At 52.3% G+C, this 17,848-nt stretch overlaps 1 protein-coding gene across 1 annotated transcript; it reads left to right on the forward strand.

Moving 5' to 3' along the window:
• The first annotated feature begins 7,898 nt into the window (after window positions 1-7,898).
• On the forward strand, window positions 7,899-15,661 carry MYMK (myomaker, myoblast fusion factor). The gene is made up of 5 exons (XM_050981161.1): window positions 7,899-8,102; window positions 10,421-10,534; window positions 13,011-13,159; window positions 13,956-14,072; window positions 15,076-15,661. Exons 1-5 carry the CDS (start codon window positions 7,961-7,963, stop codon window positions 15,220-15,222), a joined length of 669 nt encoding a protein of 222 aa, XP_050837118.1. The 5' UTR covers window positions 7,899-7,960; the 3' UTR covers window positions 15,223-15,661.
• Window positions 15,662-17,848: the final 2,187 nt, after the last annotated feature.

Here is a 17,848-nt window from a genome sequence, read left to right on the forward strand (position 1 = left end):
GGGATGGCCAGGGGAATGGCTGGATACGGTCTGCCAGGCTTTTAATTTCACTTGCTGCTGGAAAATGAACCAAATCTTCAAGGTCCTGTGCTTTTGGTGCCTTTTGGTAAAGCTCAGTGCCAGTCTTGCTGCTTGCAACAGTTTTCTGCCACACAGAAAATGGGGTCAGAAAATTGGTCTGGGGCACATCAAGAGCCATTTTTGATGGGGAAAAATCCCCTGGCTCAGCAACAGCCATGGACAAGTCATGTCTGATCTGTGTGTGTCTGGGAGAAAAGCCTGTGGGGAAGAAGGCCACAGCTACAGTGTGTGCAACCTATATTTGATATGTGATCCATCTGTCTGCATTCTGAGGTCTGTATGTGTCAGTTGTGGTGACACTCATTCCTGTGCATTCCTCAGAACATCCCAGCAGCTCCGAGCAGCCCACCTGAACAATTCCTACATCCCACCAGACATGCATCAGCTCCAGCCTTTCCTCCTTGCCTCCCTGCACAGGGCAAAGCCAGAGCTCCCAGCAGGGCACTGCACTGCAGGTTGTCCCTCTGGCTGCTCCTGCACTTTGAGGGCAGCATTCAGCCCTGTCACCATTTGCCCCAGGCCAGGAGCACCCATCTGCAGGGCACTGAGGTGACTGTCCCCCCACAGTTTCCCTCACAGCTCCCAGAACCCTGCAGAAATCATGGCACTGTTAATTTGGACCCAGTCCTCCCAGGGATGTCTGTGTGACAGAGAATCTGTCCCAAAAAAATTACATGGGAAATGAAGTCTCCTTTTCTGTTTGGCTAAATGTCTGCCAGCCTGTTCTAATTTACCCAGCCAGGTTGATTTGCAACTTTCAATTTTCCATCGGTTGGCTGTGACCAGGACACTGGGAAAATTTAGCACTTGAGTTCACCCAACTCCTGCATTTCAAAATATCCCAGCCCGAGACATGCAGGAGAAAACCCTTTCCGTTTTGGAACAACCAGGAGGGAAAAGTCTGAACACGAGAGGTTTTAAAAGCATCGAGTTATTTCACATTGAAAATGCCAGAGCAGCCTGGGTCCCCCCGAGCCCCAGCATCCCCCAGTCCCGGGGATGGGCAGGAGGTGCCACCCCAGGCGATGCCATCCCTGGGTGACCTCACACCCCGTCCTGCTGCAGGGATGCCGTAGGCTGAAGGAGGAATGCCAGAGGGTGGGAATGCTGATCTGGGGGAGCCGGCAGCAGGCGAGACACATTCAGTCTGTGCTTCACCAAAAGTTCATCAAAGCCAAAGGATTTTTTTTTTAATATACTTTTTTTTTTTTTTATGAAACAGTTGAGATGACTCAGCGGTTTCTGACGCAATCCCCGTTTCATCGGAAAATTCCTAACCAGCTCCTAGTGGCAACTGATTGCTCCCATAAATCACAGTGTTATCCCTGGCCGCGGCAGCGCGGCTCACACAGCCCCGGCCCGGCCCCGTGAAATCAGCAGGAGCGATGCCATCGCCTCGATGGGAGCCGAACCAGCCCCGAGAACAAACTGCAGCAGAGAGCAGATCCAAAACACAAGTTTCACATCAGCCAAACCCCGCAGCTTCAACTCCTGCCACCCCAAAACCCCAGGGACAGCAGCGTCCCCAAAGCCCCGGGGCGGCTGCCGCAGGTACAGCATTAATCACGGCTGGCCAAGCTCAGACAACAGCGGGTTTTATCTCCCGGTTTTTGGCAGGAGCGTTAGAAATGATTTGCAGATGTTATTTACCGCTTTTGGGCTCGCAGTAAATTGAGACAAGATGCACCTGCATGGACAGCAAGAGCCTTTCCCACCCGGGACGGTCACTGAGGGCTCGTGTTGGACTTTCCCAGGGAAATTTAGGATTTGGATGAGAGTCCCTTATCCAGCTCTGCTCTCTGCATCCTGCACTTGGGCGAGGCAGAGCAGCAATCCGTGTGCTGGGCATTCACTCCTGCCACTGCCCCAGGACACGGTGGGTGACTGCCCCGAGGGACACTCCGGGGGACACAGAGCAGCCCCTCTGGGGACACAGAGCAGCCCCCCTGGGGACACAGAGCAGCCACCTCAAGGGACACAGAGCAGGTACCCTGGGGGACACAGAGCAGCCACCTCAAGGGACACAGAGCAGGTACCCTAAGGGACACAGAGCAGCCACCCCGAGGTTCACAGAGCAGGTACCCCGAGGGACACAAAGCAGCCACCTCGAGGGACAGAGAGCAGGTACCTCGGGGGACACAGGACAGCCCTGCCCCAGGAGGCTGCCATTCCCACCCCAAACCGGAGCCTTGCAAAATTCAGAGTGCAAAAACCAACCCCAAAGCAGCGACAGACGCTCCCAAATTTCCTTCTCCAGTCGGGGGGGCGCTGCCGGCGGCTGGCTGCTGGCTTGGCCAGAGAAGTGCCTGTGGAGGAAAGGAGTTTCCTTGGCTGAAAGGAGCTCAGCAGAGAGCTGGGCTGGGCACTGGGGCTGCTGGCAGGAGCCAGGGATGCTCAGCTGAGAGGACAAGCTCGGGGTTCTGCAGGTTCAGGAGCGAGGGAGGGCTGGGGGATCCCTTTGCTGGGGCAGTTTCACTGGGGCAGAGGGTGACAGCCAGCTCTGATCCAGGCAGGACACACTGACCTCCTCCCTGTGCCTCCCATGGCAGGACACTTTTCCATCCTGACCCAAGCACCAGCCTTGGGCCTGCTGGAGCTGGCACCCAGCACCCCTGAGCCCCAAGCACATCCCTGGAACGAGCCCTCCATGAACTCTGCATCACAGAACCTGCTCTTGGAGAGCCAGAGCCATGGGTATGGAGTTCCAGCACCACTTTCCCAGCCAGACCAGCCCTTTCCTGGCACAGCAGATGGGATGGCTCTGCTGCAGCCAGGCTCCCCAAAATGCCTGCCCAGCTCCAGGAGGGTAAGCATGGTCAGGAGTCTGTTGGGCCAGGGCCTCCCAGCAGCTCCATCTTCCCTCAGGAATGAACCAACTGATTGGTTTTCTTCCTTGTTCATCCTGCCTGCAGAACTGATGCATTTGTTTGACTTCTGCAGTTGTTTCCAGCCCAGACTGGCGTGGCATGGGCAGATGAAAGCTGTCCCCTGAGCGTGTGAGGTCCCTGCATGACCAGAACTTCACCAAGGGGATCAAAGCCCCCCAAAAAGCCCCTGGCAACCAAGAGCTACAGCTGTGGCCCACCACTGGGTGAGTAAAAGAAGCAAGAGGAGACCAAAAGAAGAGTTCTTTGGAGGCAGAAGTGTTCTTTAGTCCCTTGCAGAGTGACCTGCGGCGCAGTGTTGGGCAAGGCAGCTCCTCCCTGCCTGTCCCCACACACTGGGCATGGGCTGATTTATGTCATCTTGGCATGAAGGTTTGCAAAATGTTGAGTCAAACTGAACCAGCCAAAGCCACCGAGCTGCTCCCACCATCAGATTCCTGTGAAAAATATCTCTGGGCAGTTTGAAAGCCACAAGTGACTGCAGTGACCCCAGGTGTGGTCGTGGCTGTGGAGTTTCCATGGTTTCAAGAACCTCTTTTTTCCTTGCAGACTTCAATCTCACCTGTCCTCAAAAGCTGAAGATTCCTGCAAGAACCTGGAGGGGCTTCTAGGTTCAGAATTTTAGCTATTCAAAGACTGAAGAAAAAAAGTACAAAGGCTTTTCTTTGAGTGGAATGAGCCTGCCATGGAAGTTGAGCAGTATTGTGCTGAGGGCCATCAGCTATGCAGCCCTGCCAACCACAGGCATTCAAAATCCGTGAGTCAGACTCCCCAAAAACCCTAAGACTGGTTTCATTCCCTTTTTGGATTTTGAGCCTTGAAGCATCACAGCTCCAAGCGCTTCTCTGCAGAAAATGACATTTTTTTGACCAACAGGGTGAGAGCTGAGACCCTCAACGTCGTTACTGGGCTCCAGGAGTTATGACTGTAAAAAAAAAAACCCATTAAACACCATGAAATGAGCAATAAACCCCTGCACTGCCTCCATGAATTTGGAAGTGGGGGGCCACCCCAGCACATCCCAAAGGTAGGAGCGATGGAAAAGTGGTGACAAGAAATCAGATTTCCTCATCATTAATGGTGACATGCTTGTCATGGGCCATGACAGGGCTGAGAGGAAAGGGAAGAGAGAAAAAACCCTAAGGAAAACAGCAGCAGGAATACCTGAGAGCAATATGCATAATAGGTTTATTCAACAGGGAGACAGGAAGGGGGATTTTTTTAAGGGTAAGTATTCAGCTAAAGCTGCCTCCAATGGGGCCAGGCCTTAGGGAGAATGGATATTTTAAGTGGCAATTTATTCCAGTAATAAAATGAGGAGGATGCAGGTGCTTTGGCAGGGCTGGGCCTGGATGTTCAGAGCTGGGGCTGCAGCAGTGGCTGAGCAGGGCTCCAGCCCAGCTGGTGGCTCTGCCTTTATGGGGCTCCTTTCCCTGGTGCCAGGGCTGTGTCTGGGCTCCAGCTGGCCAGAAAGTGTTCCCCACATCAGGATCTCATCTCCAGCCCTGATCAGAGGCAGAGGTGTTTTATCCAAGTGCTGCTGCCACCCCTTCTCCAGCTAGGCAGGAAAGGGCTCGTGCCCGTGGGCTGCTCCACTCCTGCACCAGGTGCTTCCACACCAGGAGGATTCTTGATCAAAAAGATCTTCACAAACTGGATGATGCTGTGCTGGTCACATTGCTCAGGGCTCCTCAGGGCTCTGCCACATCAACCTGCTGAGACCAGGCCACCATCCAGCCTCTCACCATCACAGTGCACCAGCTGAAGGGTTGGGGGGATGAAAAATTAAACTCTGAAGAGTAATGGGAGTGGTAAAAAACCACTTTGTAGCATCACAGCCCTTCAAAGTGCAACCCCAGGTAGAACTGCAGCTTCACTCTTTGTTTTGGGGTCATTATCACCAGTACTTCCAGCCTGGCACTGACTGGTGACACTCAGCAGAGCAGGTTTCAATTCTGACCCAGTCTACACCACAGGCAGATGAAAGATCATCCCATACTCACCCCAAGGAGAAAATACTCTCAATACTCTCAGCTGGCACAGCCCCCTCAGCCCCTGTTCCAACACACACTGCTTTCAAACCATCACCCTCATATTAAAAATAAAACAAAACTCTCTGTGTCTCTTTCCTCCACTGCAACGTCTGAGTTGAAAGGGTAGAAGTGCTTGCAGCAAGCCATGGTTAAAGTTACCATGGAAGGATCCAGGACAGCATACCAGAACCTGGGTTTGGCATCTGGGAGCCACTTTTCAGCCATATATATCACCGTTCCTGCGTGCACGCCGATCCACACGAAATTAGCCCTGCGGAATGCAGGTTTTAAAATTCCCTTTCCAGCAGCACTTAAACTCAGGAGCTAAAATTTGCTCTTTCTCCATTTCCTACCTGTTTAGGAAAGAAGGAACAAAGTCCTGGCCCTTTGTTTTTTGGGTTCCTTCCCGGGAAGGTTTGCCCAACCCACGTCTGCACCGCGGTGTTCGCAGTGAACAAAGACCTTTTAAGCAGCAGCAGCTCCTGCCAGGAGCTCACCACCTGCCTGCCCCTCTCCTCCCATTTATTTTTTGGGGGCTCTTTTTCATTAATAGATGAAACATGTGTGCAACCTGATGGGAGTTTTTTTTTCCCCCCATGCCTACAGTGCTGGCAGCAACCCAGCCACCAGCCCAGGGTGTGCAGCTGGGAGAAAAAAAGAGAAAAAAAAAAAGAAAAAAGAATAAAACCCCAACAACCTGTGGAATGTTTTCTTGCTCCTGAGAGCTCCAACACTTCCCTGCTTGGGGAGTGCCTGCCATGGCTGGCACTTGCTGCATCCAGCAGCCAACGGGGTTTCCTTTCCAGTGGGAGCCAGCTGGATTTTGGGCAAAGGCTGGGGGTGAGGGGGGTGTATTTAACAACTGCCTGGTGGCATTTTTCACCTGATGCCATTTGCCTTGTGCACAACCACCACCCTTGCACATCCTTGTCGCACAACTGCCGTGTCCTCACAAGTGCTGTGGGGGCTGCTTTGCACCCAGGCATGGAGGTTTGCCCTCAGCAGCAGGTTTGGAGCTGTGCTCTCACCTCTCTCACATCCATCTCATGGCCACAAAAGCAGGGCAGATGATGTTTTCATAGCCAGGGATCCAGAGTGGTTTGTGCAACCCCCTCTTAACCCCAAATCTGCTCAAACCCCCCCTGAGGACAAGCCCTGCTGTGCCCCATGGCACTGTCCCTGGACCAAGCAGATCATGAACAAAGAATAATGGATTCATCTGAGGATATGGCCCAAAAAAGGAGCAGGGTACTTTGGGCTGTGCTGGAGCTCTGCTTTCAGCTCAGGGCTGGACACCTGGGGAGCATCAGGGTATTTATGTGCTGGCTTGGAGGTATTCATTTTCACAGCAAATAGGGGCACCAGGGTTTTTTTTCAATATTTATTGGTCAAGATTCAGTTTTGCAGAGTTTTGTGGTAAGTTTATAGCCTGCCCAGGCAGGAGGGCGGCTGGAGATGTGGTGTGGGCAGCATCCCACAGAGGGATGATGCCTGCAGCCAGCCAGGGAATGTGGATGGTTGCTGCAGTATCAGCTAAAAACGGGAGCCCTACCCAGCTCATCTGAGCCCCGGGGAAGGCTCTCGGCACTGAGTCAATGCTTTAATGCTCTGTGCCATTCCCTGCACACACACACACACACACACACACACACACACACACACACACACACACACCCCTCACTCCCCCTCCAGAGCCCTTCCCAACGTCCTGCAGTGGTTTAAAGAGGATTTTTTAATCCGTGCGTGCCTGTCTTTGCTCCAGACCCCCTCCCGGGGGGACAGGCGAGCCCGTCCTATCAGCCCTGGAGCTGGTGGCTGCTATCAGAGCTCCCACCCTCCTCCCCAAAGCCGCAGCCACAAAGGCGCTTGCTCAAGCGGAGCATTCCTGCTCCCCGTGTCCCGGGAACAGCTGTGCCGAAAGGATGCCGAGAATCCCTGCGAGGCTCCAAAGAAAAGATATTAACGCAGGGGGGGAGCAGCAGCGATATAATAAAAAGTCATAATAAAAGAGAGAACCACTGAGTGGATTAGCAGCCCGAACGCCGCTTGGCTTTTGGTTTCCTTTCCTCCAGCTTTTCTGCGCCGCACGACAATCCGCTCGAATTCCTCCAGCCCGGAGACGCTCGGCTCCTGAATTTCAGACAGAACTCCTGGAGGTGGCCAGGCTGCAAAGGCTGAGGGCATGGCTGGGAAATGTGACTGCACTGAACTGCACGGAGGGCACGTAGGCACTGGCAGCAGGCGTTGGGTGCTCTGTCGCTTCAGCTCCCCCGTGTCTGCACCCACCCCAGGTGTGCCGCCGTGGGGAAATCAAAGGCAGGTTTGGAGCTTGGTGTGTGTTTCTCAAGTGCACAAAGGTCATAGGATACATCCCACTGTTTAAAAAACCCTAGTGCCTGCCACATACCAGTTCTTCCTTCGTGGAAATGCAGAGCAGAGAATAATAAAATAATGCAAGGGATCTACAGGGATCTCAGAGTTCAGCTCCTGACCCAACACAGGACAGTCCCAGGTCCTATTCCTGGCTGCCAGAGAGGACAGACCAGTGTCCCTCCCCTTTGTGAGGAAAGAAGATGGATTTTCCCTGCTGGACTGCTCCAGCAGCATTGAGCAGAATGCAGGGTTGGGATGTCCCCATGAGGAGTGAGCAAACCCAGAGCCTGAGCTCACTCACCATGTACCCAAATCCAACACCCAGCACAAGGCATGCAAGGACAACATTCCCTTTTCCTCCTTTAGAAACACCCAGGACAGTTCTGGGGCTCAGAGCATCTGCTGCCCGGAGCCACCGGCTGTGTCAAGAATTTGGGATGAGACAGCAGTGAGGGCTGTGGCAGTGGCAGCTGTTCCCTGCCCGCAGCCCTCCTGCCACCAGGACATTTAAACTTTAAAGCACACTCCCCACTCCTTCCTCCACCATTCCTGCCCAGCTCCCAGGAGCTGCTGGCCCACCAGGCACCCATGGGTTCGCTGGTGGCCAAGCTCCTTCTGCCCACCCTCAGCTCCTTGGTCTTCCTCCCCACCATCAGCATTGCGGCCAAGCGGCGTTTCCACATGGAAGCCATGGTTTACTTCTTCACCATGTTCTTTGTGGCGGTAAGAGGTTCTCAATTTTCCCTCTCCCTGCATGTTTTATCCTCCCTAATGCCCCCCGTAGCACTGAGAAGCTGATTCACCCAAGAGCAGCCAGCACAACCCCTAAAATATCCTTTTTCAGTTATTTCCCACCATGTGTGGTGCTGAGCAGCTGATTCCCCAGTTTAGGATGTCCTACAGTGTGGCCTTACAGAGATTTAGTGATGTTTTATGACTGAGATTAGGGAGAAGGTCTGGGTGCAAAGAGCCTTGACTGATTTGCAATGCTTTGGAGCTGGCTTTTCTCTTTGTTTTACAGCTGCTAAGTGGCCATGCTGAATTTAGGCTTTAAATTGCCTCCAGAATCTCTTGCTCTGCTTCTGTCATTTTAGCCAAAAGCACATAGTAGTCAAATTATTGATTTTGCAATTGCCAGCTGGGGATGGGAGCAATGCTGGAGTCAGGGAAGTTTCTGCGCTGGGAAAGGAGAGACTAAAACAGGCTGAAATATAATAATTATTAACCTTTTGTGGGTTGAAATGTGTCTTTTACCAGGCTCTAATTCCCTGGCCTTTCTTTGTGTGGAAATAACTAGTGAAGAAATGTCTGTACCTATATAAAATATTCCTATTCCTGCTCCCAACCATGTACTGCCCTGGGCTTTGTATCCCTGCTAAGTGACTCCATACAGACAGCAGCTGAGCACCCAAAGCAGCATTCCCACTGGAAAAAAATCTCCTGTTTGACTACATTTCAATGATCTGCTAAAGAATATGAAGGAAACAGCTCAGCAACCCAGCTGATGTTGCATTTCCCACTAATCCCCATCTGTCTCGAGGCATCTCATGAGGGCTGCCAGGTTCCTTGTACAGAGAAACTGAGGCAGGGAGTAGATAAAGGATCTTCCCAGTGAGAAAAGCTCTTCCACATGGCTCAGAATCAGGCTGGTCTCCTATTAAGGGAGACAGAAAATCCTTGACCATTTGAGCTGATTAAAGCACAAGGCAGGGGGAGAAATTCTGCCAGTTCTATAAAAACTACAGGAGCAGTTAATATGAAAACATCCCCGAGCCCCCTGCCCCAGCTCCCCAGGGAAGCCAGACATCTACAATTTCATTTTGCGCTGGGTCTGTGTCTGCTCCACCTCCCCAAGAAGTCAGTAGGAAAATTGGCACAGGTTTCGATGGGAGGTGGAACAGGTCCTCTCCGAAGAGACTGAAGAAGCAAAATCTCCCTGAGTGGGGAAGGGAACGAAGGGAAAGGAGGAGAGGCAGCTGCCAGCGTGGTGGGGAGGGGGTTGGAAGGGCAGCAGCTGCTGCTGTTGCATTTTTTGTAGCATCTCACTCCTCCTCCAGCAGGAGAACTGAACAGAGCAGTGAAAGCACATGGCCTTGGCAGACAAGTGCCAGGAACACGCTCTGCCTTCCACCCTTTCTTCTCCCCGGGCTCCAGACTCCCCAAGCCCAATCTCAAGCAGGGAGAAGAATTACAGCCATGGTGCAATCTTTTCTAGAAGCTGCAGCCAGCCAGAGGGCTCACAGCAATTCCCATTATAAATTATATCAGCATCCCCACCGGGCCGTGACAGCGAGCAGGGTTCCAAGGGCGCTCGGCCAAGCAGAGCAGGGACTTCTTCAGGAACAGCAGAGCTCCCTGGTGCTGCCACTGCAAAACCTGCAGGGCTGAGGGCTGGCAGGAAAGGGAGAGAGCCAGGCAAGCACTGGGAGCATTCCTCTGATTGCACTGGAAAAGATCTCTTGGAGTGGTCTGCATTTATGTTGCATGACAATGGGGTTTTTTTGCAAATAACTTAATCAATGAGTTAATGGGCAGGAACTGGTGGTTTTTAAGGGAATGCACTAATGAGTGAATTCCCCAGTATTCAGAGTCTGGCCATATAAACCCTGTTTAGCCTGGACAGTGACCTGGCATCCATACACATTTCATCAGGACACTCATTCTGAATTGTTTTACAAGAATCTTTCGCAATTAAAACCACAAGCCCAGAGTCCTCCTTCTGCTGGAGAGGCTGTCCCCCAGCGCCCAGCTCAAAGCAGCTTGGTCATCAGATTGCAAATTCTGGCCAAGAGGCAAATTAAAGCCTGTCTTAGTTTGTACTAAGAGAGAAGAATGCTGATTCTTGGGCAATTTGCAGCCGGGAATGATGACATTATCACTCAAATATATTTGTTACTGCATATCAGTGTTCCTGCTGCAGCTGACACTGCTCTGGCCTGGCTGGCCATCCTCTCAGCAGCTACACTATTTCAAACCAGTTGATAAGAGCTTTTACCTTACTGGTAAGTGGGTAAGAAACTGGTTTTCTGATAATTTTTTTTTTAATAGTTTTACACGTTTGTGACGGCCCTGGGTTATCGGTGCTGTGCTTTATGCGCTACGACATCCTGGAGTACTTCAGCATCTACGGAACAGCCCTGTCCATCTGGGTGTCCCTGATGGGTAAGAACTGGTCTGTTGTGGCTCCTGAAAGCTGTACCAGTGTCAGGGAGGGCTGGATTTGTCAGGATGGCCGATGGGACAGTCACTGGGGACATTCCCAGAAATGCTGCTCGCTCTGAGCTGCCACTGAGGCTGTCCTTTGTGGAAGTCAGTCTGTGCTCTGGATTAATCCAGTTTTTTATCATTAACACCTTGGAAAGTCTTTGCAATTGGTGGGGTCCAGGCATGGAACTGTCCTGAGTGGTGGCTAGGGACATTTTGCTCCAGGAGATGAAGAGCTGTGGCACCTGCTGGTGCTGTTGGTCAGGAATTCCTCTGCCTGCAGCAGCTCTCACTCATGTTCTCTGCTTCAAATGACAGTAACACACTGGCAGCCTTGTGCTGCAGTTCAAGGCAGGACAAGACTATGAGATGACTGACTCTGAAACCTCATATACCAGGGAATTTCTCATTTCCCCTCATTTTCCCCATACCAGGCCCAACAGCTTGTCTTGCCTCACTTAGGGGCATTAAGAAATGCAGAATCTCCCACTTCCCTTGGTACATGAGAATCAAAGTGGTTTAGTCAAAACAAATATAACTTCCTGTTTTATCAAAAGCCTGGTCTGGGCTGATGGGAATATTAGATCTGCTTAGAAAAAGCAAAAATTGATTTCACTTCCTTTTTACTATAAATCTTACCCTTTGCCCTGTTATTCAGTTTTCCTTTTCCCCACATTTGCTTCACTCTCTTTTTCCTCATTTTGTTCCTTTTTTGCCAGCAAACAAAATATAATAGAAACGGGAAAAAATACGAGGAAGACAAAAAGTTCAAACTATCATTTTCCCATTTTGTCACCATGAGTTTTGGAAAGGTGTGAGTATTGATGGCAGGAAAAGACAGCAGAATCAGGGGAGAGAGATGTTCCAACAAACAAAGGTTTTGCTCGAAAATTTGGACCATTTCTAACCAGTGCCCACTCCAGACAGAGTACCCATTTCTCCCCGTGATAAGCTGAAGTCAGCACTCCAATGTACAGCCCCAAAATGGCCACAGGATTTTCCCCTCTGCCCCCACCAAGGATGGTGCAGGACCTCCATCAGGGATGGGGTTCCTGCAGCCTCAGAGCCCAGCACAAGCAGGGCTAACACCCCTCAGCTGGCCAAATTCATCCTGTAGGGATGCAGGAGCACCCCCACTTTGAGGGCATGCAATAGGATAAATTTACCACTCAGGGAAAAATATGTGGGGAAAATATTACCCTTAGAAATGGCTCTGTCCCATCAAAATGTGAGTCCCAAGGGGGCTCCCCCACTGCCCAGGGCACCTCAGCGCTCTCTCTGCTCAGCTAGAAAAGGCAACAAGGCAAATGACTTCCAAAGGGCATTTTCAGTGGATAACAGCAGTGTCAGGGTAGGTCAGAGCTGATCCAGACACTTTGGCTCCTTGCAGCAAAATTCAACTTGATTGCTTCATTACTGCGTTCAGAAACCTCACAAAAAAATACAAATCCTGGACTAGGAGGTTTAAAATATTGACCCTCTGGGAAACAACAGAGATTAACATGCGGACATTATCCCTTAGCCAAACTCCCTATAAAAGCAGGATCCAAGGACATGGAAGGTGTGGTGACTGAAGCCCAGGGAAGCCTCTCACTGTGGCTTGTAAAGCCCCAGTACACATGTGCGGACGCAGACCCTCGGGCAAACTTCCCGGAATGCAAATCCAGGACAGCCATAACACAGCTGTGCAAGCTGGAAAAGCTTGGAGCCCACTGGGATCCATAACTTTTATCAGTTATTACCCCATTCTGTGCTAAACAAAAGCCTCTAATAATTTACTCACACTGGCCACTTCCAGCTTGCAAACCCCGGGCAGGTGCTGGCGTGGTCGGGCAGCTGGGACCCCATGGCATCAGTGGGGGAGTTCCACTGCTCTGGGGTGGTGGAGCCTGTGCCAGAGTGAGCTGGCCAGTTTGGGAAGGCTGGAGATGCAGGATGAACCCAAGAGCTGATTGTGGGATTGCAGGGCATGAGGCTTTTTGCAATCACCTCTGAATTCTGGGGCAAGGAAAAGGGAAATCATAGAGTGGTGTAAAGTGGGAAGGGATTTTAAAGATCATCTTCTTCCAGCTCCTGCCATGGACAGGGACACCTTCCACTGTGCCAGGTTGATCCAAGCCCCATCCAACCTGGCCTGGAACATTTCCAGGGATGAGGCAGCCATAGTTCCTCTGGGTAGGGAATCTCCTTTATGCTCCTCCATGCAACACTGAAATAAAACCTCAACAATCATCTCCTGGACCCACCACTCAGATGCCTCAGGATGGTTTGCTCTGCCCCATGTGCCTCAGTTTCCCTAGCAGTGTGACATGAGGAGAGCAAACCAGACACAGATGCAACCCCGGGGCGGGGAGGAGAGACTCCAGGAAAGCTTTAGGGGAGCAGCTGAAAAAGAGGGGCTGTGAGCTGGTGCTCCCTCTTCTTTGTCCCTCAGCCCTGGCAGAGTTTGACGAGCCCAAGAGATCGACCTTCATCATGTTTGGTGTCCTCACCATCGCCGTGAGGATCTACCACGACCGCTGGGGCTACGGCGTCTACTCGGGCCCCATCGGGACGGCCGTGCTGGTGATCACGGTCAGATGGGTACGTGGGGCAGGGTGGGCTCTGTGGGATGCTCCTGCTGGGCAAAGGGCTGAACCCATGCCAGTGATTTTCTCCTCAAGATGCAGCTCTCAGTCTCACAGTGATTCTTCCTTTAACCTGAGCAGAAGGCAGACAGCAGCCTCTGTGATAAATGCCAGATTCGATCGGTCTGAGCAATCTACCACATCTGCTGTCCCTGCATTTCTAATCAGGAGGAACGTATTTATGGAGTTTTTACAGCTACTCAGAGGCAGAGGGATCTGGTAAGCTGCCCCAGATCCGGGGAAGATGTGGATAAAACCACGGTGATAAAGTGGGGAGGAATCTGTCTGCAGTCTGCCTGAATCCAGCTGGGACAGCCGGGCACAGTGCTGCAGTCTGTGCCCCACTGTGCTGTGGACCCAGCTGGGAGTGAGGTGGGGAAGCCACTGCAGGAGTGGGCAAAGAGAGATGGGATAAAAATTGCAGAAAGATGAGGCCAAACATCGTGGAAATACAGTGGTACAAGCCCCAGTTATAAACTGTCACTAAGCCAGCAGCTAAAAGCAAGTGGCCACCATGGGGAGGGGTTGGGCAAGGAGGAGACCAAGGCATGGGAGAACCCTGCATCCTCCAGCCTGCAGATGCTGTGCTGGGATCTGCTCTCCCACAGCTGGGTTTGTGAGGAGGGCACACACTCCCTGAGCCGGCTTGGGGGCTGAATATTTAAAAAAACTGTGTTACTACAAGGAATGAGGGTGGAGCATCCAGCTAAATCCAGGTGAATCCACTTGGTGTGCTCTCTCCTTCCTCCCAGCTGCAGAAGATGAAGGAGAAGAAAGGGCTCTATCCTGACAAGAGTGTCTACACCCAACAGATCGGTCCCGGCTTCTGTTTCGGGGCGCTGGCGCTGATGCTGAGGTTCTTTTTTGAGGTACCTGTGTGACACTCACCCTCCCTGACTCTACAAGGTGTGAGGGACAACACCAAGAGAGGGACAGCCCCACTCACACCACTGGGCTGCATCCAGCCCTGCACAAAACCCAGCTCAGGCGTGGGGCTCCAGCGGTGGCATGCTGGGGACAAGGGTCCCTCCGTGCTTGTCCCCATCCCCTGATCCATTCAGAGCAGGTGTGACAGCAAGTGGCATACAGGGTGATGCTCTGTCTCTTTTCCCTTCTTCACTGAGTGACAAGGACAGGGGATGTGCTTTCCTCAGGCACACGTGGTCCTCAGAATGGCTTTGTCAAGTGCAAGCAGGGATTTTTGGAAACTGGGCACGGGTGACTTAAGGACACCTCACAGCGACGCGGCAGGGACTGGATCCAGCCCAGGCATGGCCGGATCCAGAGCTGGCTCCCGCCAAAGAAAAGACTCTCAGTGACTCCCAGGGGCACTTGATGCTGTGTTTATATCCTTCTCCTCCTGCTGCTGGCCAGTCCCCCCATCCTGCTGGGAAGGGTCCCGCCGGGCAGGCGATAACCCCCCGACACAGCTGCCGGCTGTGCCTGCGCTCAGCCCTGCCGTTACGGCTGCTCTGTGCTTTGGGAGCTGCGAGATACAACCTCACAGGCATCCCCAAGGATTATTTTTCAAAGCATTTAGTAATTGCAAATTCTAGCAGAACATAAAAATGTCACTTAGCAGAAGCCGCCTCCCCGCGCGCCCCGGCCTCGCCGCCGCGTCCTTTGCGGGGTAATGAAACACTTCATTCAAGAATCGGGAAATGTGCAAATTAGAACGTGTTAAATCCCCTTTGCTTTAGGGTTCTTTTTTCACTGGAAATCCTTTCTTCTCTGACAGCAAAGGGAGGCAGAAGGTTCAGGAATATTTTTTATCCCCTTCCTTTTGGCTAATTGTAGAAATTTAATGTTGCGCCTCGCGCGAGCCCCCGGCCCTGCTGCTGCTGCTTCTCACAGTGCTCTCCCTGCCCGCAGGAGTGGGATTACACCTATGTGCACAGCTTCTACCACTGTGCCCTGGCCATGGCCCTCGTGCTGCTGCTGCCCAAGGAGAACAAGAAGGCTGGGAGCGCCGGGACCCCCGCCAGGCTGGACTGCTCCACGCTCTGCTGCTGCGTCTGAGCCCCCAGGCAGGCCAGGCATGAGTGTTCCTGCCCCTGGGTGATGGAGGGCTGCAGCCAAGAGGAAAATGCCTGCCTGCTGGGTTTTCCTCTGACATCTTTTCCCACCTGCTCTGGTATTTTCTCTCCTGGGAAGTTTCCTGGGTAACCTGGTCTAGTGGAAGGTGTCCCTGCCCATGGCAGGGGCATTGAAACAAGGTGGGCTTTAAGGTCCCTCCCAAACCATCCTGTGATTCACCTTTCCACCATCAGCCCTAGCAAAGCTTGTACTTCCAGTGTGGTACATATCCATATTCTCCCTGGAGGAGCACTCAGCTGGGCTGTGACCTGTCCCCTGCCCAGGAGACCCCCGCCCTCCCAGGCCATGTCACCCTCTCCTGGGCTGTCCCGTGCACTGACCTGGCAGGACCTAAGTTGTCCCCTCCGTGCAGGTTTGCCCAGCCCGTGCACACAGAGCTTGGTTTGCAACACCCAGTTAACAGAACCTGTATTTTTGGTGAGATATTAACTATTTTATTTATGCATTCTCTTGATGTAAATAATATATACTAACAAAGACCTTGCCAGTGTGCAATGCCAGCATTTCTTCAGCGGGGTGGGAAACTTTCCAGCTCCACTCAGCTCAGTCGAGGGCAGATGCCAATTCCACAGCAGAGCTCTGGGCACAGCCACCACAGCCCCTCAAACCTGGAGGGACCTGCAACACTGGGCACTTTGTCCTTGCAGACCTGCAGGCACAGGCAGCAGGTGCCTCATTGGTATGGAAAGTACATGGAAAATGAGAGGCAGAGAAAAGAAGCTCCTGGAGGGAGGGGGGAGGGCTGTAAGCCTATAACATCTCCTCTAACAGACTATTTACTATAGCAGAAGTGTATGATTTATTTAGACTGTCTGGGAAAAAGGCCAAGACTATATGTCATGGACAATTAGAGCAGTATTGATATACAGAGATGTCCACAGAAAGCCCACATTAAGCCTGGGTTCCTCTGGAAGAGAAATCCACCCCAGTCATTCATCAGAGCAACTTCCTGCGATGGGGCAACAACCAAAACTGAATGAGCTTCCAACAAAAATAGAAATGAATTATGAACCCCCAAGCATCCAAGAGTCACTGGCAAGCGGTGGCACAGCTGATGCAGCTGCATGCAGAGGCTGAGCTAGCAGAGAGCTTTCAAAGGGTTCCCCAGCACCTAAACCACACAGCTCCATCCTTCCCAGCATCCAGCCCCCAGGATGTTTACAAGATGCTCTCAGGGTTTGCGTGCAAGGCTTTCCTAGTTGCTTGCACACCACTGGAGCTCTCTGCCATGCGAGGGTTGCTCAGGGTGACCCCAAAAATCAGGCCCAAGTGCTCTGATTTGGAGTGAAAGAAGTAGCTCAGCACTGCCTGCAAGAGATGCTTCTGAGGGTGCACAGCATGGGCATCCCAGGGCCACGCTGGCTCTTCTGGGTGTTTGTCACCAAAATGCAAATACTCAACACTGACTCCCGCCAGGATCCTGCTCAGCAGTGCCAGCAGCCTCCCTCACTCCCCTGCAGCCACTGATCAGAGCCTCCTTCTCTCCAGCAGCTCCTTTTGGGACTGTTTGGTCCCTCCTGGGCTGCAGTGACAGGCACAGCCCTGCAGCAAGCCCTGGGGACATGGGCACTGTGGGCATGGGGGGATCCAGTGCTGGGAGGAGGGCACTGGGTGACCACGACACCCAACTGGAGCATGAGGGACCAAAGGTTGGCAAACCCCATGCAAACACGGAGGGCACGTTACCTGAGGAGCAACTGAGTAGATAAAACCTCCTTCTCCCACCTGCCACATATTCTGCTGCAAAACCAAAAAACCCAAATTTTCTTGCACACAGCAAAAGGTTTGCTTTGTCCCCTCCTCTCCCTGCTGACGCCTCAGGGTGATGCTCCAGCTCTGCCAACCATCCATCCCTTCAACCAGCACCCAGCCTTGGGGCTGACACACACCTGGGCACACCCACAGGTCCTTGCCCTGGCACCAGCACCGAGCTGATGGCAGCACCTGGCACCCCAGCACCGGAGGAAGGTGCAGGGCTGGATCCACTACCCCAGGCAGGATATCCCCTGCAGCACCAATGCAGGGAAATATTATAAACATCTACAGCAACGTAGACAAAACAGTCTCTTGTAACCTTTTAGCGCTGCCGAGAGCTTTGCCTGTAAGAGCTCTTGAGTCCCTGCCAAAAATTCTGGCTGTTTTCATAAGAGTAGGTGTTTTCGTCTAAGGTGCAGTCTGAGTGCTGTGACCTTTGTCATGTCTGCTACTGAAATTTCCTGCTTCTCTGTTATTCTCTTCTTTGGTAAGACGATATGAAACCCAAAACTTTTATTGCCCCTTTTAAAGTGTCTTTATAGCTCCCCGTCTACTTCATATACTGTCTTACTCTTCAATGCTGGGATATTACTTATGGGATCCGGGCTTGATGCTGCAAAAAGCATTTGGGTTTCACAAAGCCCAAACCGCCAGGGCTTTTTTAAGATCAGCCAGAGGGGGGGGGAAGAAAAAAAAAGGCAGAAAAAAGGAAAAAAAGGAATGAGAGGGGAGGGACTGGGCTTTCCGCTCCGGAGGCATCGGCATCTGCTACCAGCACAGTCTCCCCCGCCTC

This window comes from Serinus canaria, chromosome 17, assembly GCF_022539315.1.
Source record: "Serinus canaria isolate serCan28SL12 chromosome 17, serCan2020, whole genome shotgun sequence".
In the NCBI taxonomy this organism is placed as follows: Eukaryota; Metazoa; Chordata; class Aves; order Passeriformes; family Fringillidae; genus Serinus; species Serinus canaria.